This window comes from Phaseolus vulgaris, chromosome 10 (genome assembly GCF_000499845.2).
Source record: "Phaseolus vulgaris cultivar G19833 chromosome 10, P. vulgaris v2.0, whole genome shotgun sequence".
NCBI classification, from domain to species: Eukaryota; Viridiplantae; Streptophyta; class Magnoliopsida; order Fabales; family Fabaceae; genus Phaseolus; species Phaseolus vulgaris.
Genome location: NC_023750.2, coordinates 39,890,937 through 39,916,915, shown reverse-complemented (window position 1 = coordinate 39,916,915; position 25,979 = coordinate 39,890,937). Strand labels below are relative to the sequence as shown.

At 36.6% G+C, this 25,979-nt stretch overlaps 3 protein-coding genes across 3 annotated transcripts; all 3 read left to right on the top strand.

Moving 5' to 3' along the window:
- The first annotated feature begins 126 nt into the window (after window positions 1-126).
- Window positions 127-2,103, top strand: LOC137818051 (subtilisin-like protease SBT1.9). The gene has a single exon (XM_068621270.1). The coding sequence runs from the start codon at window positions 127-129 to the stop codon at window positions 2,101-2,103; it is 1,977 nt and encodes a 658-aa protein (XP_068477371.1).
- Window positions 2,104-2,624: 521 nt separating this feature from the next.
- On the top strand, window positions 2,625-8,054 carry LOC137818050 (uncharacterized). The gene has a single exon (XM_068621269.1). The coding sequence runs from the start codon at window positions 2,625-2,627 to the stop codon at window positions 8,052-8,054; it is 5,430 nt and encodes a 1,809-aa protein (XP_068477370.1).
- A 1,888-nt stretch (window positions 8,055-9,942) lies between these two features.
- On the top strand, window positions 9,943-10,584 carry LOC137818049 (subtilisin-like protease SBT3). The gene is made up of 2 exons (XM_068621268.1): window positions 9,943-9,995; window positions 10,245-10,584. The coding sequence occupies exons 1-2, from the start codon at window positions 9,943-9,945 to the stop codon at window positions 10,582-10,584; spliced, it is 393 nt and encodes a 130-aa protein (XP_068477369.1).
- The last annotated feature ends 15,395 nt before the right edge of the window (window positions 10,585-25,979 follow it).

The following is a 25,979-nucleotide window of genomic DNA, read 5'->3' as shown; positions in this document are numbered from 1 at the left end:
AGAGAATTGTAAAATAGTTGAAAAGTGAGATATGAACATGACTGAATAAGGAGTTGATGCGTTGGTTCAGTATTTGAATCCCTGTCTTGAGCAATTAGACCTTCGCATTCAAAATAACCTTCAATCATGGCTACCATAACTCGTGTTTTTCTCTGGTTTTCCAGCATCATTATCCTTAACCTCGTTCATACCTTGGCTCAATCTCGTAACTATATCATCCACATGGACGCATCAGCCATGCCAAAAGCCTTTTCCACCCAACACTCTTGGCATTTGTCCACTCTTTCTTCTGTGTTAGATAATGCACATACCTCCAATCATAATAATCTTAACATCGCCTCTTCTAAACTCATTTACACCTACACCAACGCCATGAATGGTTTTAGTGCAAATTTGTCCCCTAAGGAATTTGAAGCTCTCAAAATCTCCCCGGGTTACGTTTCCTCCACACCAGATCTGTTAGCCAAGATTGACACATCACACTCACCAAAATTCCTTGGACTCAATCGCAACACAGGAGCTTGGCCTGCTGCGAAATTTGGTGAAGATGTCATTGTTGGTGTAGTGGACACTGGAATTTGGCCAGAAAGTGAAAGCTTCAGAGACGAGGGCATGAGTGAAGTTCCTTCACGATGGAAAGGCCAGTGTGAAAGTAGCATCAAATGCAACAAAAAACTCATTGGAGCAAGGTTCTTTAACAGAGGGATGTTGGCAAAGCACCCCAACAGCGCCATAAGTGTTTTGAACTCAACACGTGACACTTTGGGTCATGGAACTCACACATCGAGCACTGCAGCTGGGAGAATAGTCGAAGGTGCATCGTACTTTGGCTATGCTTCTGGATCAGCCACAGGAATGGCTTCAAGTGCGAGAGTGGCCATGTACAAAGCCCTATGGAGAGAAGGAACTTCCATGTCTGATGTAATAGCTGCAATTGATTGTGCAATATCTGATGGGGTAGATGTTCTTTCCTTGTCATTTGGCTTTGATAATGTACCTTTGTACGACGACCCTGTTGCTGTAGCCACATTTGCAGCAATGCAGAAAAACATTTTTGTGTCCACGTCAGCAGGGAACGATGGGCCAATCCTTGGACGACTTCACAATGGAATACCATGGGTCATAACTGTGGCTTCTGGCACTATGGACCGTGACTTTCACGGGACCCTTACTCTTGGCAATGGAGTCCAGATAAGTGGCATGTCTCTTTATCATGGAAACTTCTCCTCTAGGCATGTTCCAATTGTTTTCATGGGGTTGTGCGACAAAGTGAAGGAACTCGCCAAAGTAAGGAGCAAGATTGTGGTGTGTGAAGATAATGGAACTATCATCGATTTTCAATTGTCTAACATGGACAAAGCAAAAGTTACCGCGGCAGTGGTCATAACAAATTACTATGAGAGTTTGTTTCTCTTAGATAATAGGTTTGGAACTATTTTTATTTCCCCAAGAAATGGTGAAATTGTCAAAGCTTACATTGAGAGAAATAACTCTAATGCAAAAGCAAGCATGTCTTTTAAGAAGACAGTTTTGGGTACTAAACCAGCACCCAGTGTGGATTTTTACAGTTCTAGAGGGCCATCAAGCAGTTGTCCATCTGTGTTGAAACCGGACATCACTGCTCCTGGTACATTAATCTTAGCTGCATGGCCACAAAATGTTCCAGTGGTTGAGTCCCGAAGTATTTTCAATAACTTCAATTTGATAAGTGGCACATCCATGGCATGCCCTCATGTGGCTGGTGTGGCAGCATTGTTAAGAGGAGCACACCCTGATTGGAGTGTTGCATCCATTAGGTCAGCCATCATGACAACATCTTACAGGCTTGATAACACCTTTGGAAGCATTAAAGACATTGGTGACCACAACGAACCTGCCTCTCCTTTGGCATCTGGATCTGGTCATATCAACCCTAACAAAGCCCTTAATCCTGGACTTGTTTACGATGTTGGAGTTCAAGATTATGTGAATCTCCTTTGCGCTCTTGGCTACACTCAAAGGGAAATTGTACCGGTCGGCACCGGACGACCGCAGTATACTCATGGTAAAATCATCACAAAACCCTGCGTCTTATACGACTCTTCGTCCTTCCATGACCTCTAGCCGGACGACCGAATGGTTTATGTCGATTAAATCTAATTTAATCCAGAACGTGGTTACACGTGTAGAAAAGAGCAGTTATGACAACCATTGACGAAGTAAAAACACGTTCTCTAGACCACTCCCCTGGTTTTCAGGAAACCACCAGGCACGATCCAAAGACCACTAAGCATGTCTCTAACCATCAACTGATTGGCCCACATGGCCAAGGCCCAGGTCAACCCACTAAAGGGACTTCTGAAAAGGGGGAAAAGGTACGTTTTCCATACTATCAGAGAATTCTCACTTGAGCACCATCGCTGACTTGAGCGTCGGAGTGCAATCGCAGGTACCCCCGCCGGCCGACCGAAGCACGCGAAGAGAAAGAAGACTTGAAGAATAGGACAACCAAGAGTGAAGAAGACACCTTGTATCGACGTGGATCAACATTACTCAGTCCCCAATATCCATACAGGTACAATTGGCGCCCACCGTGGGGCCCGAGTAATCATTATTCCCAGACCCAAGGATCCCAACGCTTGAAGATGGACTCAACGGCAAACAACAACAATGATATCTCCGAAGAGCATAGGACCATACTCCAAACCCTCCAGATTCAGATGCAGGAGTTACTCCAAAAAGGAGTCATCGATCAACTTCGCCAGGATGAAGAAAGGAAAAGACGAGAAGAAGAGCGTCAACAACACGCAGAGGAGATAGCACAATTGAAAGAACAGAACAAGAGATTGTTGGATAGACTTGAGCAATCTGAACGCGAAGGGCATTCACGTGCACCTTCTCCATCACCGTTCCAATCAGGAACAAGAACAATAGCCCAGGCTATACCTCACACGTCACTCGTTCAACACACCCGTCAGAGTGCAAAGCCAGTAACCCCAAACGAGGTAGCAAACCCGAAAGGCCATCCGTTCACTGATGACATCATAGCCACTCCTCTCCCTGACAAGTGGAGGGGCCTAACGATAAACCTTTATGACGGTTCCACAGACCCAGACGAACATCTGAATATATTTAGAACTCAAATGACCCTTTACACAACCGACCGAACGGTATGGTGTAAAGTCTTCCCCACCTCTCTCAGGGAAGGCCCCCTTGGATGGTTTTCGGACCTTCCACCCAATTCCATTGCAAGCTTCGACGCTTTGGAATTGAAGTTCACCACGCAATACGCCACAAGTAGACCTCATCGGACATCCTCCATGTCTCTTCTAAATGTCAAACAAGAAAGGGGAGAATCATTGAGAACATTCATGAACAGATTTAGCAAAGTGTGTATGAACATTCGTAATCTTAATCCAGAAATAGCCATGCATCATTTGGTCTCGGCCATACTACCAGGAAGGTTCACTGAAAGCCTTATCAAACGACCTCCGTGCAATATGGATGAATTAAGAACAAGAGCAACAAAGTTCATGCAGATAGAAGAACATATTGACTACCATCGAAAAACTTATGCTGAGAACACGGACAATAGCAAAGGAATTCGTCCCCCCACAATACCGACCGACCGAGAACGACATCGCCCCAATAGGGGACCCCGTTTCCACAACTACACTCCCTTGATTGTACCAAGGGGTAAGGTTCTCGACGAAGCACTGCAGATTGAATTGATTCCGACATTGAGGCCATCACAAACCCCTCCCAATGCCGACACCAGTAAACGTTGCCAATACCATCGTAACTATGGCCACACGACCGAAGGATGCCAAGCACTGAAAGATAAAATTGAAGAGCTCGTCCAGGTCGGTCATCTGCGCAAGTTCGTGAAAACCACCATCACTGCACCCAGGTCACCCCAGCGTGATCATGATCCCCGCGAACGTTCGGGACGAAGAGACGACCGGACCCGTGACAACCACTATCGTTCAAGTAGAAGAAAAAGAAGCGAAAGTCCGATCAGACGAACGAGGCCTAAAAGCGAAAGCCCTGAACGTAGAAGTCGAACTAAACAAAAAGTTCGCACAGTCATCAATACAATCGCTGGACCGGTGTCGCTCGGTCAGCCCCCTCAAGAAATTAATTACATTGCAGGCGGCTTTGCGGGTGGAGGATGCTCTAATTCGGCAAGGAAAAAACATTTGAGAGCAATTCAATCCGTTCATTCGACTCCCACACAACGCCGACCGCATATACCACCAATCACTTTCACTGACGAAGACTTCACAGCAATCGATCCATCTCAAGATGACCCCATGGTAATAACCGTGGAGATAGATAAATTTGCAATTGCAAAAGTTTTGGTAGATCAGGGTAGCTCGGTCGACATCCTATATTGGGAAACGTTTAAGAAGATGAAGATTCCAGAAGCAGAGATACAACCCTACAACGAGCAGATAGTTGGTTTCTCAGGGGAAAGAGTGGATACGAAAGGATTTATCGATCTATACACCACGTTCGGGGATGATTACCTCAGCAAGACCATCAACATACGATATCTACTCGTTAATGCCAATACATCGTACAATATTTTGCTCGGTCGACCATCTATCAACAGATTGAAAGCCATTGTCTCAACTCCTCATTTAGCTATGAAGTTCCCCTCGGTCAATGGAGACATAGCAACCGTACATATAGACCAGAAGACAACACGAGAATGTTATGTAGCTAGCCTGAAGGTGGAGCCGACCCGAAGGCTTTATACCACGTCAGCCGAACGGACCACAGAGCGAAGAGGTCGGTCAACAGAAAGACGCTCCAGAGGAAGAGAATCTAGAAGACACTTGGTCGCTTTAGTCGATCTAGATCCTCGACTGGATGATCCCCGAATGGAAGCAGGAGAAGATCTTCAACCCATATTCCTTCGGGACAAAGACCGGAAAACATACATGGGAACATCCCTCAAACCAGACGACCGAGAGACGATCGGTAAAACATTAACAAAGAACTCTGATCTTTTCGCCTGGACGGCTGCAGACATGCCAGGGGTAAAATCAGATGTGATTACCCATCGATTGTCTGTTTATACAGAGGCCAGGCCGATCGCTCAAAAGAAAAGGAAACTAGGTGAAGAACGGCGGAAAGCCGCACGAGAAGAAACCGACAAGCTAATTCAAGCTGGTTTTATTCAAAAGGCCCACTATACGACATGGCTAGCCAATGTAGTGATGGTAAAAAAGACGAATGGAAAATGGAGAATGTGCGTAGACTACACAGACCTTAACAAAGCGTGCCCAAAGGACTCGTATCCTCTACCTACTATCGACCGGCTGGTCGACGGTGCAGCCGGTCATCAAATCCTAAGTTTCCTTGATGCTTATTCAGGTTACAATCAAATACAAATGTACCACCGTGATCGAGAAAAAACCGCGTTTAGAACAGATTCTGATAATTTCTTCTATGAAGTCATGCCGTTCGGCCTCAAGAATGCAGGAGCCACATACCAACGACTCATGGATCACGTATTCCACGACATGATCGGTCGGAATGTAGAAGTATACGTTGACGACATCGTCGTCAAATCAGACTCTTGCGAACAACATGTTTCTGACTTAAAAGAGGTTTTTCAAGCCTTGCGTCAATACCGCATGCGTTTAAACCCGGAGAAGTGCGCGTTCGGCGTAGAAGGGGGGAAGTTTTTAGGCTTCATGCTCACACATCGGGGTATAGAGGCTAATCCAGAAAAATGCAAGGCAATCACCGAAATGCGAAGTCCCAACGGACTCAAAGAGATCCAGAGACTAGTCGGCCGTCTCACTTCGTTGTCTCGATTCGTACCTAAGCTTGCCGAACGAACGAGACCCATCATAAAACTTCTGAAGAAGACAAGTAAATTTGAATGGACAGATGAATGTGAACAAAATTTCCAACAGTTAAAAGCATTTCTGGCATCTCCACCGGTCATCCAGAAACCGAACGCACGGGAACCCATTGTGGTCTACCTCGTCGTCTCCAATGAAGCGGTGAGTTCCGCTCTGGTACAAGAAATTAAAGCGGAAGAACGACCGGTATATTTTGTAAGTCGAGTCTTACATGACGCAGAAACCCGGTACCAAATGGTCGAAAAAGTTGCCTTCGCTTTGGTCATCACCGCACGACGGATGCGGATGTATTTCCAAAATCACAAGGTCATTGTTAGGACTAACTATCCCATTATGAAGATTCTCACCAAACCTGACCTCGCCGGACGAATGATAGGTTGGGCAGTCGAACTGTCAGAATTCCACATCGAATACCAACCCAGGGGAGCCATCAAGTCCCAAGCCCTCGCCGACTTCACAGCAGAACTCACTCCCTATCTGACCGAACGGACTCCCCGATGGACACTATACGTAGATGGGTCATCTAACAGTCGTTCGTCCGGAGCAGGAGTTGTACTTGAAGGACCAGGGGAGATTGTTGTCGAACAAGCCATGAAATTTGAATTTAAAACTTCCAATAATCAAGCCGAATACGAAGCTATAATCGCAGGTTTGCATCTGGCGATTGAATTGGAGGTAACAAATATAACTTGTAAAAGCGACTCCCGTCTAGTCGTCGGACAGCTTACAGGGGAGTATGAGGTAAGAGAAACATTACTCCAACAGTATTTTCATTTCGTAAAAAATCTTCTAAACAGGTTCAAAGAAATCTCCTTCCAACACGTACGGAGGGAAAATAATACTAGGGCGGACGCTCTATCGAGATTGGCTACCCTAAAAAAGAAAGGCGCCCACCGGTCGGCCATACACGTGACCCTGGCTAAACCAAGTGTTGGTACCGAAGAATGCATGGCGACTGACACCCAACCTAACTGGATGACTCCAATAAAACAGTATCTTACCGATGGTGTATGCGATCCACATTTGGAGAAAACGATGAAGTTACAAGCCGCCCGATACATACTGATTGGCGAAGATCTTTACAGGAGAGGGTATTCCCGTCCCCTCCTAAAATGCCTTGGTCCAGAACAAGTCACTTATGTAATGACCGAGTTACACGAAGGGATATGCGGAACCCATTCAGGAGCGCGGACTATGTCCGCCAAAATTCTGAGAGCAGGATACTACTGGCCGACCTTACAAGGAGACTGCACTGAATACGTTCAAAAGTGCGTGAAATGTCAAGAGTTCGGCACCCTATTGCACCAAAAACCAGAGCATTTGCACTACATCCTATCCCCTTGGCCGTTCGTGAAATGGGGAATGGATATTATCGGACCTTTCACACCCGGAAAAGGGCAATGCAAGTTCTTACTGGTGGGTATAGATTACTTTACCAAATGGATTGAGGCTGAACCACTAACAGCCATCACCGCCCGGAACGTACAAAGCTTTGTGTGGAAAAACATTGTCTGCAGGTTCGGCCTACCTCAGATCATTATCACAGACAACGGTCGACAGTTCACCGACCGTGGGCTAGCTGAATTCTATGAGAAACTTCACATCAAACATATAACGAGTTCGGTCGAACACCCTCAAACCAACGGTCAGGCGGAAGCCGCCAACAAAGTTATTCTCAATGAGTTAAAGAAGAGACTTGGCCCGTCCAAGGGAAATTGGACTGAAGAATTGTTAGAGGTTCTGTGGGCTTATCGTTGTACTCCCCAGTCAACAACTCAAGAAACACCTTATAGCCTGACGTACGGCACAGAAGCCATGATTCCGGTCGAAATCGGCGAGCCTTCACTACGCCGACAAACGTTAGACCTAGACTTAAACAAGGAAAGTCTACTAGTCGGCCTCGACCTCATCAATGAATTAAGGGACAAATGCAAGATAAGGGAAGAAGCATGCAAGATACGAGCAGCACGAAGGTACAACTCCAAAGTGAAGCCACGAAGCTATCAGAAAGGAGATCTAGTTTGGCGCATGCGCAGCGACGCCCGGAAGGACGGAGGAAAGTTTTCAAGCAATTGGGAAGGTCCGTTCCGCATCTCCGACACAGCAACAGGAGGAGCTTATTACTTAGAATATTTGTCAGGAAAATCTGCACCGAGAACGTGGAATGCCACGCATCTCAAATTCTATTACAGTTGATGAATAAACTTAGTGCACTCTTTCCTCGCTCGGTAGTTTTATCCCTAAGGAGGGTTTTCTACCGAGAAGGTTTTAACGAGGCACTTTAAATCACCAATCTTGGTCAGAAATTCAATTAATTCACCGTTCATTCGGTCGGAATACATAACGAAAGTTATCCGAATTATAACTTAAACGTTATTCACCAACCTTGGTCAGAAATCAAAATTATTTATGCCTCGTTCGGCATCAGAATTATTCAGAATTATTTATGCCCCGTCCGGCATCAGAATTATCTTATTACTTTAATGTAATCAGAATTATTTATGCCTCGTCCGGCATCAGAATTATCTTATTACTTTAAGGTAATCCGAATTATTTATGCCTCGTCCGGCATCAGAATTATCTTATTACTTTCAGGTAATCCGAATTATTTATGCCTCGTCCGGCATTCGAATTATCTATTAATTCATTAACCGGTCGTTCGGCCAGAATATATAACGAATTATAACTTCAACGTTATTCACCAACCTTGGTCAGAAATCGAAATTATTTATGCCTCGTTAACCGTTCGTTCGGCCAGAATATATAACGAATTATAACTTGAACGTTATTCACCAACCTTGGTCAGAAATCGAAATTATTTATGCCTCGTTCGGCATCAGAATTATTCAGAATTATTTATGCCCCGTCCGGCATCAGAATTATCTTATTACTTTAATGTAATCAGAATTATTTATGCCTCGTCCGGCATCAGAATTATCTTATTACTTTAAGGTAATGCGAATTATTTATGCCTCGTCCGGCATCAGAATTATCTTATTACTTTAAGGTAATCTGAATTATTTATGCCTCGTCCGGCATCAGAATTATCTTATTACTTTAAGGTAATGCGAATTATTTATGCCTCGTCCGGCATCAGAATTATCTTATTACTTTAAGGTAATCCGAATTATTTATGCCTCGTCCGGCATCAGAATTATATCATTACAATTATTCACCAACCTTGGTCAGAAATTCAATCAATTTATTAATTAACCGTTCATTCGGTCGAGATTATATAACTACGGCTCTCCGAATCATATACTTCTTCAAACCCGGATCTATGCTCACAACAATCTCTGCAACATAAACACGAAAGTAAGAAACAGATACGCTATTAGCCGAACGACCGCAAGAAGAAGGTGCTCACCTTTTAGTTCCGTCTACTGCTTGGACGACCCATAAAGAGCTATCAGTTCCCGCGTAGGGAGCCTACACGGTAGTTGATTCACGACCATCAAAATTTCTTGGTCGATGGGAGACAAAGATTCCCAAAGCCGATGGTCAAGAGAGGTGGGATTCTCCGTCCAATAGAATGGAAATTTTGTGCTTCCAGCGGCATTATAGAATAGATTTTGTGCACCGGACGACCCCAGGGTACTCATGGTAAAATTATCACAAAAACCCCTGCGTCTCATACGACTCTTCGTCCTTCCATGACCTCGAGCCTGGGGGGCAAGTGTACCGGTCAGCACTGGACGACCCCAGGGTACTCATGGTAAAATTATCACAAAAACCCCTGCGTCTCATACGACTCTTCGTCCTTCCATGACCTCGAGCCTGGGGGGCAAGTGTACCGGTCGGCACCGGACGACCGCAGTATACTCATGGTAAAATCATCACAAAACCCTGCGTCTTATACGACTCTTCGTCCTTCCATGACCTCTAGCCGGACGACCGAATGGTTTATGTCGATTAAATCTAATTTAATCCAGAACGTGGTTACACGTGTAGAAAAGAGCAGTTATGACAACCATTGACGAAGTAAAAACACGTTCTCTAGACCACTCCCCTGGTTTTCAGGAAACCACCAGGCACGATCCAAAGACCACTAAGCATGTCTCTAACCATCAACTGATTGGCCCACATGGCCAAGGCCCAGGTCAACCCACTAAAGGGACTTCTGAAAAGGGGGAAAAGGTACGTTTTCCATACTATCAGAGAATTCTCACTTGAGCACCATCGCTGACTTGAGCGTCGGAGTGCAATCGCAGGTACCCCCGCCGGCCGACCGAAGCACGCGAAGAGAAAGAAGACTTGAAGAATAGGACAACCAAGAGTGAAGAAGACACCTTGTATCGACGTGGATCAACATTACTCAGTCCCCAATATCCATACAGGTACAGAAATCACTGTCATCACAGGAACCTATTACAATGATTGTTCCAGACCTTCTCTGGACCTCAACTACCCTTCTTTTATTGCTTTCTTCAGTAGCAACAGTTCAAGGACAGTACAAGAATTTCAGAGAACAGTGACGAATGTTGGAGAGGGACCTGCAAGCTATGCTGCCAACTTTACATCCTTGGAAGGGTACAGAGTTAGTGTCACCCCTGAATTGCTAGTGTTCAAGGAGAAGTACGAGAAGTTGAGCTACACATTGAGAATTGAAGGTCCAAGAACGAAGAAGGAAGAGAAGGAAGTTGATTTTGGGCATCTCACTTGGACGAACGGGAAATATGTGGTTAGAAGTCCCATTGTGGTCACAATTCTCAGATTCCATATGTAGACCTTTACATATATGCTCATATGTATGAATCAAGTGAAAAAAATGTATATTCACTAGAAATTTATCTATATAAAATAATCATCATTTCTCACTTGAGTAATATGATTTTCTATGACTTCACAAATAAGATTGATTCTTTTATACTCCTATTTTTATAGTTATATATTCTTTTTCTTCTTTTTGTTTTTCATATAATTTTTTTTATATATGCATACCGTTAAAAGATGTGAAAAAATCGCCCTTGTTCAGTATATATGAAAATAATTCTAATAGTGTAGACTGTAATTTTTTACTTACCTTACCTCTTGTTTATCCCTATACACTGGTTCAGTACCTGTTGTGACAAAATTTCCAATGTACTCGTGCAGATAGTTGCTAAGAAAGTATTCTGCAGTAGGTCACCAAGCCTATAGTTTGAAAATTATTTATTGGTTATATCAATATTTTTTTATTGAAAGAGTGAGGAAAGATAAGTTTATATATTAATCCATAATACAAATTTGAATTGTAAAATATAATTTAGAATACATATTTATATTTTGGATTATACATTTAAAACATAAAAAACTGTGTTTAACATTTCAGATTGTATCACGAGATTTTCAAATTGCACAATCCAAAACTAGAACTCAATAAAAAAAAAACAAAAACAAAAGAATAAATTTGTAATATTTAAATTAATGAAGGTGCAAATTAAGATCACGGGGGTGTAGAAAGAAATTACTTTTAAATTAAGATATGGTTCATGGACTTGAGCCCAATTCTTAAAAGTACAGATGTTGATAGAAAAAGAATTTCTTTTTTAATCTCATACTTTTCTTCCGCATCCTACACAATAAAATCTCACTTTGGTTATTTAATAGTACAATTTAGAATTTAAAAACTTATACCAGATTATACAATTCGAAACATTAATTTAGATGGCAATCTTAATTTTTGAATTGTGTAATTCATATGTCAATCTTCATAAAAAAAATGTTTTCAAATTTTGAAAAACACTTCCATATCTAGAACATGCTCTTGAAGTAGAACTCAAATATATTCTTCGAAAAATAGTTTTGTCTTTTACCCACCTTATGGAAATGCACGAGTAATCCAAAAATTCTTAATACATCCTCATAACATTTTTCAGACAGCGTAAGGGTTTTTAAAAGATATTTTTTACCATTCCTATGAAACAAAAATATGTTGTCAACAACTTTGATGGTGTCAAAAGCAATTACAAGTGCATAAAGGAGGCCCATTGTTAAACACTAAAAGTCCATATCTGGTTTAGGCCTCTGTCTCTTGCACCCCCATAAATTTTAACTGCACCAATACTTCAATAAGTCCCAAGCAAACGAATAAAAAAACCTCAATCCAAATCGCACTCCCATTCCAAAACCCTAAACCCCTCAAAATCGCAACGCACCTTAGTAATGATTCATTCTCCCTTCAAAAACACCCCAATCGAAAACCTAAAACCCTTCAAATCCCTTTCTACAAAACACAATCGGCGGACCTTTGCTTCTTTGGCTAAACACACAAATCACAACTCTTCCTTTGTAATCTAGAACCCTCAAACACAAACGCTCTTCCTTCGCAATCCATAACCCTCAAAAGCAACACTCTTCATTCACAGTCCAGAACCCTAACTTCCAAACGCAACGCTCTTGCTTCTCCGCAAACGCCAATCCAGAAACCCACCTTTCAAATGCTAAATTTTTTTAAAAAATCATGTCAAAAAGTCGGATCCACACACTATTTGTTTAATATTTAACCAACCATGTCAGCCAGTTGTGTTCTGGTGCAAGGATAATCTAATTGTCAAAATATTAGTGACAAAGTGAGTGCTCAATACAAAAGAAAATTATTTTCCTTCAAAATCTGGCAGAAATCATTATCATTTATATCTATTTTTTCATTATATATTTTTAATTCATATATATATATATATATATATATATATCAATTTAAAATAAAAATGTACGATATCAATATTTTTTATGAATAAAAAATAATTAAATTAAATAAAATATTTGATAGATGTTTTAATCCTTATAAAAAATGTAAAAAATAAGGAATCAAATTAAAAAATAAACTACAGTGTAGCAATACAATGTACACCTATTAATATATTTTATTTTCTATATAATTTCGCTAGTAGAATCTACCTCATACCCCACACAAAAAATCCAACTACATTAGAAAATCATGAAATAGAAACCAATTTTTAGACACCAAAATAATTAGTTGCAATAGTAACTAAATTAGAGACCATTTTAGAAACTAAATAAAAAATTGGTTTCTAAATTAGTTTCTATTATTGTTAAATAGTTTCTAAATTTGTATCTAATTAGCAATCAAGGTTTTAACTACCAATTATATAGTTTCTAAATTTGGTCTCTAAAACCTTGGTTGCTAATTAGATACCAATTTAGAAACTATTTAACAATAATAGAAACTAATTTAGAAACCAAATTTTTATTTAATTTTTAAATAGTCTCTAACTTAGTTACTATTGTAACTAATTATTTTGATTGGTTTCTATCTAAAATTTGATTTCTATTTCATGAATAAAAATTCATTGTTATCATGTATTGCCTAATAAAAAAAAACCCTGAACTTTAATCACGAAACTACAATCTGAATTTAACATTGCACAACATAATCATAAGTAGCTAAGCACTTAAGAAAGAGATCTGACACCACCATTAAAGCTTTCAAACAATCACTAAAAACTAGAACTTAAAAGTATCTATAATATTTTAAAGTTTAAAAATATTTATTATGTACTAATTCTTTAAAAAAAAACAAAATAGTTTACTATTAACATGTTTATAATTGTAATTGAAATTTTGTTAAAAAAAAGTTATCAAACCCAAGTACCATGAGTATATTATATATACAATCTCTCACTACAACATTTTTTTCAACTTATCATTTCTGTTATTCTTATTATTAATAACTATTTATGTTATTCTTAGAATTATTAATATAAATAATAAATATAATATATTAATGAATAAATTTGTAATATTTAAATTAATGAAGGTGCAAATTAAGATCACAGGGTGTAGAAAGAAATTACTTTTAAATTAAGATATGGTTCATGGACTTGAGCCCAATTCTTAACAAGTACAGATGTTGATAGAAAAATAATTTCTCTTTTAATCTCATACTTTTCTTCCGCATCCTACACAATAAAATCTCACTTTGGTTATTTAATAGTACAATTTAGAATTTAAAAACTTATACCAGATTATACAATTCGAAACATTAATTTAGATGTCAATCTTAATTTTTGAATCATAAAAAAAAATGTTTATCTAGAACATGTTCTTGAAGTAGAACTCGAATATATTTTTCGAAAAATAGTTTTGTCTTCTACCCACCTTATGAAAATGCACGAGTAAATCATGAGAGTGCAAAACTAAATAACAGATAGAAATTGATCAAATTTGAGATATTTGTTGAAAAAAGGAAGTCACACTACTTAGTAAAAAAAACTAAATGGTAATTTTTCTTGGTGGATTAAGCAAATTATATATCTAAACCTGAGACATAGGCTGAAGAAAAAAGGTAGTAAAAAAGTGAACTCAATGATTAAGGGGAATGATTTTTTACTTATCTATAAATATTGTTTTAGGGGAATGATTTTTTATTTTTTAATATTATAAACATAATTTGCATAGTTTTGGTGTTTACTATTTATTTAAGACACGTGACTTTCAATTATTTAACCCTTTTTATATTTTAAAAACTCTTCGTTTGTTAATTAATCATTTTTGTTACGTTAACAATATTTTATAGTCTCAATTATTTTAAAACGATTATCTTTTTGCATTTTTTTTCAAGTGGCCATATTAATTTCCCATCGCTTTTCATTTTATATTAATTTTTACTCATTTGACTCACGTCTTATAATGCGTGATTGGTTTCATTGGAAAAAAAAGGCGAATAGATTTATATGTTTTTGAGCATACTCTCATACTTATATTCATTATTTTTCACATTTAACATGTAAATTTCATTGGAGAAACTACAAGAAATGTTGAAAGTATGGATGCTTTTAGTATGATTTTGTTAGAATATTTACACTAAATATGTGACTGAATTCGGTCCAATTTGAATGCAATTTCATATCCTAACTAAATCGTATGATTTTTTTTTAATCTTTTGACTTAGCTCGTTTTGCAGTTTCGAATTATTTTTAATACAAATTTTAACATTATTTTAATATAACAACTAAAATAATCAACACAACATAAAATGTAATATTAATTAAGTCATGATCATATTTTGAAATTAGCATTTACATAAAAATAAAATAACTAGTAGAACAACAGTCATTTTTAAAAAAATTACTAGAGCAAGAAAAAATGTAAATAACCATTAATATATATATATACATATATATAATTAAGTTTTCCAACAATATAACTTTCAGTGTTTCTAAATACCTTTTACAATAAAATATAAAAAACAATAGAAATAAATTTGAATTCGTTTATTATTGAATTTTATTTTTTATCAGAAAAATATTTTTTTATCAATTTAAAATAAATTGGACGACACCACCTTAATAAACAATCAGTAAAAACTAGAACATTAAAGTATCTATGTTTTTTTTAAGTTTAAAAATATTTATTAAGTACTAATTCTTTTATAAAAAAAAACAAAATATTTTAGTATTACCATTAGGGGTGGCAAAGCGGGCCAGTCCGCCCCGCGCTTGACCCGCAAAAATGCGGGCCGGGTTGGCCCACCCCGCAAAGTTATTGCGGGTTAGAATTCCCAACCCGCTCCGCATAAGAGCTGCCCTGCGGGTTTGCGGGCCAGCCCGCGTTTTTTTTAAATTAAATATTTTTTTTACATTTTGTTCTTAAAAAATTGTCAAATTAAACCTATATATTTGTTACTATCAAACCCAATTATTTTTTCTTTTCAAATATAGTCAAACATCAACAAAATTAAACATTAAGATAAATATCAAATATCACTATTCTTCCACTTCCAAAACATTAAAAATACCTAATTCAAAAACATTAAACATTAACTCAAAAACATTAAACAAAAACATTATTAACATTCTTCCATTTCAATAACATTGGATGCCGCCTTAAGAACTTTCATCCATTTTTTCATAATTACAATCTTCCCCGTCATCTACACACATTAAAATAATGATAAATTTTTTTTCTTGCAAGTTAGTGGGTCAGCCCGCCCCGCCCCGCTGCTGGCCCGCGGGCTAATGCGGGTTAGCGGGTTGAAAAGATTAGCCCACCTCGCGTTTTTTACCAGCGGGTCGCGGGCCGGCCCGCATGGCCCACCCCGCTTTGCCATCCCTAATTACCATGTTTATAATTGTAATTAAAATTTTATTAAAACAAGAAATTGAACCCAAGTCCATCAGCACATATATAATCTGCCACAACACCTAACTTTTTTTCAACTTATCATTTATGTTATTCTTATTATCATATTATTATTATTATTAGTTAAATTCTCTAATAATACATAGAAGATCTGCTATATTTTGTGTACTCTGTCCCAACCAACAAAACACAGTTAACTTTGAGCAGAAAACAAGAGATCATACACACGCCCTTCGAGATGAATGAGAGAGGAACACCTTTCTTCTTCTCCAACTTCCCCTTTGATCTTAAAGAGTCTGATTTGTGGAAAATTTTTCCAAGATGGGGAAGGGTGAGTGATGTTTTCATCTCTAGAAGATTAAATATAAAGAAGCAAAGGTTTGGATTTGTTAGATTTCTGGGAGTACAGAATGTTAGGGAGCTGGAATATCATCTGAATACAATACGGATTGGGAGCTGGAAATTGAATGCTAATAGACCTAAATACATCATAGCAACAGAAACAAGAAAGGAGTGGAATGCAAAGCTAAAAGAGAAGGCATTAGAGCCAGAGAAAGAAATTAAAAAAGTGTGGCGGGCAAAGGGAACAAATACGTATGCAAACACTGTTAAGAATGGTAATGGGAACAGAGCACAATCGCAGAACAGGGGAAGTTTACATGCTATTCACTTTTAAAGCAGAAGAAACTCCCAGAGAATGGTTAAATACCTGTCATATTGGAAGAGTATCGAATCTGAGCAAAATCTCAAGTTCGAACGAAAGTTTTATTCTGGGCGGTCTTGGCTTTATAAAGGTTAAATTTCTGGGGGGGTTCCATGTGTTACTGAAGGGAGAAAATGAAATGACGATAAAAGACGCCATAGAGGAGAACAAAGAATGGTTTGAAGAAATATTTGACACAATTATTCCTTGGAATGAGCAATTTGTAGCGGTAGACAAACTGGTACGGGTGAGATGGAGAGGTTTACCTTTGGAACTATGGAATTATGATTGTTTCAAGCACATAGCTGCGTTATTGGGAACCCTCGTTGAGATTGATGAAGCAACTCTAGCATTGGAAGAGATGGAGTACGCAAGGTTCAGAATTAGAGTATCAGTGGGGTGCGAGGCGAAAATTACTAGCTATATGAATATCAATGATGTTTTGTACCAGGTTTCGGTGGAGGAAGAATACACAGTTCCAGATTATAAACTTTGTCAATGCCATTGGAGCGAAGAATTTGAAGATCTCGAAACAGAGGTTGACTCAATAGAGTCTAATGATTCAGTGCGATCGGGGAGCAAGGATTTCGAAGAGGTATAAGAAAGGTCGCCGAGGAGACTTCGATGGTGGATGCGAGTAAGGCGTTGCCTCTGACGGCACAAGGCTGCCGGAATTTGGGACCTAGCGCACCAGTAACATGTTGCAAACCCATCCTGGCTAGACCCGTAGGCTCTGTCTCTACGCCTATTCTCAGATCAATCCTAGGTAGTGAAAACCTAGGGTCTGAAGCCCCAACGGCTCTTACTAGGGCTGGCGTGGAAATTTTGTGTGGGCCTTCAGAAATGGCCCAGTGTGTGGTGAACAAGGTAACTTGTGAAAAGGAGGAAGGGAGGTGTAGTAATAAAAAACAAATTGAGGCTTTATCGAAACATGGCCCATATGCCCATAGGGTGGCGCTGCTATGGAATGGATTGCTTGGAAGCCTAGTTAATTCAGAAACTTTTTTCAACCTTCACAATTCAGAACAGAATGAACAACCAGGGGCTGCCATCGACGCCGCACATCAGGAGGTTACCTGCAATGGAAAGATCAACGTGCGTCCCAATAATTTGCTCGAGGTTACGCACGGAACAACGAGACCTAGTGCGCCGACGTCGGCGGTGGCGGTGAAGGGGGGGATGCAAGGTTCTCTGAAGTCAATCTCGAGGGTGGAGGACTCGCTATGTGGGTCAGAAACAGGGGAAGCATACCATTCTTCTCTCAAACAGAATTCAAATGAAACTAAGCACTACGAACCCCAATTTTCTACCTGGATCGTGTTTAAGCAGAATAAGGGACACTTATGCTCCGTTCGATAAATCAATAAATAACGGGGATCAATTGGCCGCAGATGATATGGTCCATCAAACAAAACAAGGCTTTGAACCAGTCACAATTAATTCATCCTCAACTGCGGATAGAAGAATTTTCTGGATGGGGGAGTCAACCAAAAACAGTAAGAGGGAAGAACGCAAGAATGTAAGGTCAGCTCTATCTCATATTAGTAATTTTGTTTCTGATATGGCAATAAATAACTGTAATCGTTTGTTCTGGTTAAAACATGGAAGTCTAGAAACGATTCGTGTATGGGAATTGGGTAAACAGTTAGGGGCTACATGTGGGGTTGAAGGAAATGTCATGGTTAGCCTAAAAGAATTAGAAAAAAGGGACAGGAGTATGAAACTCCAAAGGGATGTGAGGGAGGTTACGGGTTATCAATGAGAATTCTTACGTTAAATGTGAGAGGGTTTGGGAGTCCTGTGAAATAGAGGTATATCAAGGATTTGATCAGAAAGGAAGATGTTAGAATGCTTTGCTTGCAAGAAGTAAGATTGTCATTTTTTAATTTAAATAATTGTTGTCAGTTATGGGGTGATAATGACATTGATTATTTTTATAGCAATCCAACTAACGGGTCAAGGGGTATTCTTATGATTTGGCATAAAAAGTTTTTTCAATGTTCCAATCACATCATCAACAGGCGGTTCATAGTGTTCTTGGGGTTCTTTAAGGAGAAAAATATTCCTGTTGTTATTGTAAACATATACTCTTCTTGCAATCTGCAAGAGAAAAGGCAAATGTGGGCCAATTTATTAGAGATTAGACAAAGGGATCCGTGTAAATCTTGGTAATGGTAATGGTTCCAATGAAAGGGAGCGTAGGGGGATAAATAGTTCCAATGGTAATGGTTATAAGAAAGAATTACAAGAGTTTAAGAATTTCATTGATAATATACCCTGTATTGGAAGAAAATATACTTAGTATAGACCTAATGGTAAAGCTAAGAGCAGGCTTGATAAATTTTTAATTTCCTTTGAATGGTTACAACACTGGCCAGGAAGTAAGCAATATGTTTTAGATAGACAAATATCTGACCATTGTGCTTTAATACTAAAATCAAATGTGGTGGATTGGGGCCCAAAACCTTTTAGGTTTCTTGACATATGGCAGGAAGATAAGGAGTTTGAAAATTTTATTAAAAGTAAACGGGAAAGTTATTTGGTCTAGGGCAACGAAATCTTAGTGTTAAAAGAGAAACTGAAGATGTTAAAGAGTGATCTGAAAGGATGGAATAAAGATGTATTCGGGCATGTTGACAAAATCAAACTTGAAATCTTGAGGAATATACAAGAGTTAGATATGAGAAATGATGTAGATGGCTGAGACGAAAATAAGATCAAGGAAAGAAGAGAACTTTTGAGCCAACTACAGGACATAAATGAGAGGAACGAATCTTTATTACAACAAAAGTCAAGAGCACTATGGATTAAAAAGGGGAATTCCAACTCAAAATTTTTCCATGCTTCCATCAAATGGAGGAGGATGAGAAATGAGATAAAAGGAGCACACTGTAATCTTTCTGGTATTTGGGTGGAAGAACCAAATAAGGTAAAGGAGGTGGTTAGAGAGTTTTACAAGAATAAGATGTCGGCCATTGAAGATATTGGAGTTAGGTTGGACAATGTGGAATTTAAGGAAATTTCTGAATCTGATAATAGACTTTTGATAGAACCGTTCGAGGAAAAGGAAATAAAGGAAGCCATTTGGAATTGTGATAGTCATAAAAGCCCTGGACCTGACGGAGTAACTTTTAGTTTTATTAAAAAGAACTGGTGTCTACTAGAAAAGGATGTGTTGGGAGCAGTAAAATTTTTTCACAAAGAGGGGAAGATTCCGAAAGGTTGTAACGCCTCATTCTTAACGTTGATCCCGAAGTCTGAGAACCCTCAATCCCTTGAAGAATATAGACCTATTTCACTTGTCGGTTGTTTGTATAAGATTTTGACAAAGGTGTTGTCTAATAGGATTAAAAAAGTAATTGAGAAGGTAATTGATGGTTCACAGTCAGCTTTTTTGTCCAATAGAGGTTTGTTAGATAATGTTCTTGTTGTGAATGAGGTTGTTGATGACTTGAAAAGAAGAAAGAAAAGGGGGGTGATTGTGAAACTTGATTTTGAGAAGGCATACGATTCTGTAAGTTGGGAGTTCTTACTTTATATGATGGGAAGACTAGGGTTTTGTGGAAAATGGGTGCAGTGGATTAGAGCTTGCTTTGAATCGGCTACAGTCTCGATTTTGGTAAATGGTAGTCCGACAAAAGAATTTAAACCAACTAGAGGTCTTAGACAAGGAGATCCGATGGCACCGTTTTTGTTTCTAATGGTAGCACAAGGTTTATCTGGGCTTGTAAAACAAGCGACAAGAAAAAACTTGTTATAATAGGGGATAAAAATGTGGAGGTGGATCTACTCCAATTTGCAGACGATACCCTCTTCTTATGTGAACCAAACGTGCAAAATATTAGGTGTATTAAGGCTATTTTAAGATGTTTTGAATTAAGCTCGGGCCTCAGGGTAAACTTCTTTAAGAGTAAGTTAGGCGCAATTGGAGTAGATAGTTACGAGGTGAAATTATATTCAGAAATACTCCATTGTAGCATAATGGAGATACCTTTCTCATACTTATGTTTAACTATAGGAGGTAACCCATCTAGGTGTTCTTTTTTGGAGCCTGTGGTATCAAAGATAAGGAAGAAACTTTTTGTATGGAAGGGGAGGAATCTGTCATTTGCAGGAAGAGTGTGCCTTATAAAATCAGTTATCAACGCTATACCACTATTCTACCTATCATTTTTTAAAGCACCAATTGGAGTGTGCAAAGAGATTACAAATTTACAGAGGAAGTTTTTGTGGGGGTGGGGTACGGAAGGGAGGAAAATTGCTTGGACTAGTTGGGATAATATTTGTAAAGAGAAAAAGGTAGGAGGTCTTGGTATTAGGCGTATTGAGCACTTCAATAAGGCACTTTTGGCCAAATGGATATGGAGACTGGGTTCTACAGAATATGGTCTTTGGAAGGAGGTCTTAGAATCTAAGTATGGTTTGAGGTGGTTGTCAAATTCATATGTACCGAAACAAAATAGATTTACGTCTAAATGGTGGTTAGATTTATTCAAAGCTAGTATTTCAGACCAAGGAGTTAATTGGTTCAATCAGAATATGGTCTAGAAAGTTGGATCAGGGGCGAAGATCAAATTCTGGGAAGATGAATGGCTAACCAATGGTCAACTCAGAGTAAGATATGAAAGAATATACAATAACTCTGAGCTTAAAGACAAGACTATAGATAATTTTGGTATTTGGAATGCAGTTGGGTGGGAGTGGAAATTTAGTTGGAGAAGAGATTGGTTTAAATGGGAAAAAACTATGGTAGAGGAGTTCATGTCAATAATATCACAGGTGTTACTACAACCTGATAAAGAGGACTCAAGGTTATGGAATGATCCTCCATCTTACACTTTTTCGGTAAAATCCGCTTATAATAAGTTAGCTAACCACGGGTGTGGGGGGGTTTCTATGTTTGGTTCTCTTTGGAATTTAAAGGTTATGCCATCGGCCATGTTTTTTGTGTGGAGGGCTTTCTCGAATAGGTTAGCAACAAAACAGAATCTGCACAAAAGGGGTGTGATATTAGGAGATACTTTATGTGCATTATGTGGAACCGAAGAGGAGACTACTGCACACATCCTTCTTTCATGTAGGGAATCAAGTAAGGTTTGGAACATGTGCTTTAGTTGGTTGGGAATTAGTTCTGTGAATCACAAAGAATTGATTTTTCATTTTGAACAATTCTCTTGTATGTGCTCTAACAAAGAGGGCAATGAGTTATGGAAAAGTCTTTGGGTCTCCATAGTATGGAGCATTTGGAAGCATAGAAACAGGGTTATCTTTAAACAAGCAAAGGTAGACGCAGAGGAGATTTTCACTATGGCGTAAGTACAATCTTGGGCTTGGTTGAAACACAAAGAAAAGAAAGTTACATTTTCCTTCTCTGATTGGATCTTATCACCATTAACCTGTGTTAACATGGTAACTAGGTAAGGGTTTAAAAGTGTTTCTATTTTTTCATATACATGTATTTTACAGAAGCTATCTTAACCCTATTCATATTCTGAATGACTGGTTTGGGTGAGGTAATAAATATGTTATAATTCTTTCAAGAGCAAGGTTCTGGTTTTGTTTTGCTTGTTTAAGCCAGTTTGAGAGGTGGGAAAGGTTGTGTTGATGGTGCAGGTATAGCCGAAGGGGAGCAGAGTATTAATATTATAAAAGAAGATGGAAGTGTGAAAAGATGGTGGTCCGAAGTTGCTGATGTTTGATGAAGGAGTTAATATGTTTAGAGGTTAGTGTTGGGGAGCATGTAAAAGATGGTCACTGCGTACAAGGGGCAAATGGCCAGTGGTGCAGGATTTGAAAGAAGAGAATCTGTATTGAAGAGAATTTTTATTGTGGATCTACGTTTTTTGGTTTGATGGGTATCTTTATGGGATCCAAAGATGTTGTGGAATGGTGCCTAGGAAGTGGTTAACGGTTGGGTGCTGTTTGACGATGCTTAGTAGAATCGTGATGCAGGTTTCTATAACAGATAGGATATAATGGTTAAGGATGGATCAAGGCTACTGTGCTGTCATAGGGAGGTGCTTCACCTATGATGAATTGGATTTGGAAAAGAGTACCACTGGAAAATTTTGCAGCTGCCTTTTCAAGAATAGGAAATCCTCCTTTAAGTTGAAGTAAAGGAATGATTTACTGGTGGAAGAATTTGTCTTGCAGTTTTTTGTTTTTGGTTTATGAACAAATATTATGTTTATGTTTGAGCAAATGAAAGCTTCCCTGTACTTTTATTTCTATGGTTTGTATCTGTGTAACTGAGAGTTGTAAAAGGGTTGAGATACCCCTAAAGTGTCTCTTTTTATTCATTAATTCATTGCTGAAAAAAAAAGAGTTAAATTCTCTATTAAGTTAGATTACAATTTTTTCGCTAAATTATTGGGAATGTGTTTCTCAAGTTTTTTTTTAAACCTTAAAAAAAGTTTTTCAAAACCATGTTAAATACCATAAATTTAAGAACTTCCATAAAATATCGTAAGTTTCAAAATCTCCATAAAATACTGAGTTTCAAAATTTTTATAAAATGACTTGTTGTTTGAAATAACATTTAATCCCATTTTTCACCATCTTTAACGATCCTCCTGACTCCTCTATTACATCGTAGACACATTGCTCTCTGGCCTAGGCTCAATGGTCGCCGACGACAGTCTCAGTAAAGAATCACAATTAAGCCACACTTATGTCTATTATATCTAAGGAGAAGAAACACTAAATAAGGACTATCTTCTTTTTACTCCAATATTGTTTCTTCTATCACCTTACTGTCCCAACTTGAGTCACAAGCTACTGTTACCTAACTCAACAACAACTGGTGTTTATATATCCTAAATAATTGCATTATCTGTCAGATATGGACTTCAAAGTCATATGTGTTATTGGCTAGGAATTAACTTTATTACTTATCACTTTCAAAGTGAATTAATTATTATACATTTTAAAATTATACCTAAAACTAAATTTTTTTGAAGTATGAGCTTGTAAAAACAAACTAGGAATTATATAAACCAATTACCATCAATCATAAGGAATATGCAAATACGGTTGAAATACTTATTATCCAAGATTAGTTGTTGAAATACTTATTATCCAAGGTTATTTTGCTGAGTTTTTAAAATAAAAATTTGAAACTTTAGAAAACTTATTTGTAATGTAAAGTTACACTTTCAAAATTTTAGAGAATTTAGTTATAAAATATATTAAAATTATATAGTTTTTAATTATTTATTTATAAATTAATTTAATTATATATATTTATTGAAATTTGAAAAATTTGGACTATTTTATTGAGGTTCTATAATAAATCTCTGGAATTTAACGAAGATTAAAAAAAAGCTGTTACTTTGAGGTTGTAGAATAAACCTTTGGAACTTACTGAAAGTCTAAAAAAAAACCTTGATTATTTTGTTTGCTAAGGTTATAGAATAAACCTTTGAAATTTAACGAAAACCTTTAAAACTTAACAAATGTTAAAAAGATTTTCATTAATTTGTTGAGGTTATATAAACCTTTGAAACTTAGTGAAAGTTAAAAAAGCCTTCATTATTTTGTTAAAGTTTTAAAATAAACCTTTGGAATTTAATGAAGGTTAAAAAACCTTCGTTATCTTATTGAGGTTTTAGAATAAACCTTTGAAATTTAACGAAGGTTAAAAAAACCTTTATTATGTTTTTGAGGTTTTAGAATAAACCTTTGAAATTTAATGAATAAAAAAACCTTCGTTATTTTGTTGAGATTTTAAAATAAACATTTAGATTTTAACAAAGATTAAAAACCTATGTTATTTAACGAATATTAAAAAGAATCCTCTGCTATTTTGCTGAGATTCTAGTATAACCTTTAGAATTTAACAAATGTTAAAAAAAATCTCTGTTATTTTACTCAAGTTTAAGTATAATATTTGAAATTTAACAAAGGTTAAAAAAACCTCGGACCAATTCCTATATTATATTAACATATGCTAAATAACCTCTATTTAAACTTTTTTTTTTTGATTTCTTTATTCTTATTATCATATTATTATTAATAACATTAATTACCATTTCTATTATCTATATTATTTTATTATTAATAATATTAATAATATTTATAATGTTATTAATATTATTAATAACAATGTTATTAATAATATAATTAATGTTATTAATAATATAATTAATGTTATTAACAATATAATTAATAATTTTATTAATGTTATTAATAATGTTATTAATAATGTCATTAATAATTTTTTTAATCTCATTAATATTTTTTTTTAAGTCATTAATAATTTTGTTAATGTTATTAATAATTTTATTATTAATAATAATATTATTATAATAAGCATAATAAAAATAGTAATAATGTTATTATTATTAATAATATTATTATAATAAGAATAAAAGAAATGATAATAATAATATTAAACATATTAAAAATATTTGATAATATTAATAATAACTAATAATACTAATTTATAATATATTATTATTACTATTATTTAATTACTTATAAAGATAATTCTTTTATTTGGTGTACACAAAACTTTACCGTTTTATCTTTGAGTAACTTTTTTTTAAACTAAAATAATTATCAACATAATTATCATCAATATTATTATTACTATCTTAATTGATATAATTATGTTGATTATAGTTAAATTATCAATAGATTTATAGATAAATATAGATTAGGCTAAATTAATGACGAATATTATTAATAAATATTGGTTGAAGTTCAATTAATTTTTTTATTGTGTATATTTGTTTGCAAAATATATATATTTTTCAATAAAATCAAATTACCAACGAATATGTATTTGTCAAAAAATATTGATCGATAAATTAAAAAATTCTTGTAGTGTAAACGTAATTACATAATAAGTAATGAATATGTTAAAATTTATATTAATAAATAAATATTTCCGTATATTATGTAAAAATAATAGTAATTTAATTATAACTAATCTTAAAATTTACTTTTTAAAATTATTTTATAAGAATTCTAAACATATGTTTTATAGATTATCTTATAACTTAGACTTTTAGACTTTGAGAATAAATTATTATAATAAAAAATATTATTGTTAATTAATTATTTTAAAATAATTTTAATAAAAATTAGTTTTAAATATTACTCATTATAATTTCAGGTAAAAACTATGATTTAATGACACATAAAAAGCCACTAGAATAAAATAAAATTATTTTTCAAGTCGTTTTATTGTTTTGCTATGATTTTTTTTTTTAAGAAAAATATGTTATAATGATTACAGATACTATTAATTTTATAAATAGGAGATGAAAATATAATAGAAATTTTTTCAAACAAAAATATACCCGTGTTGTAAATCTTAAACTCTTATTTGT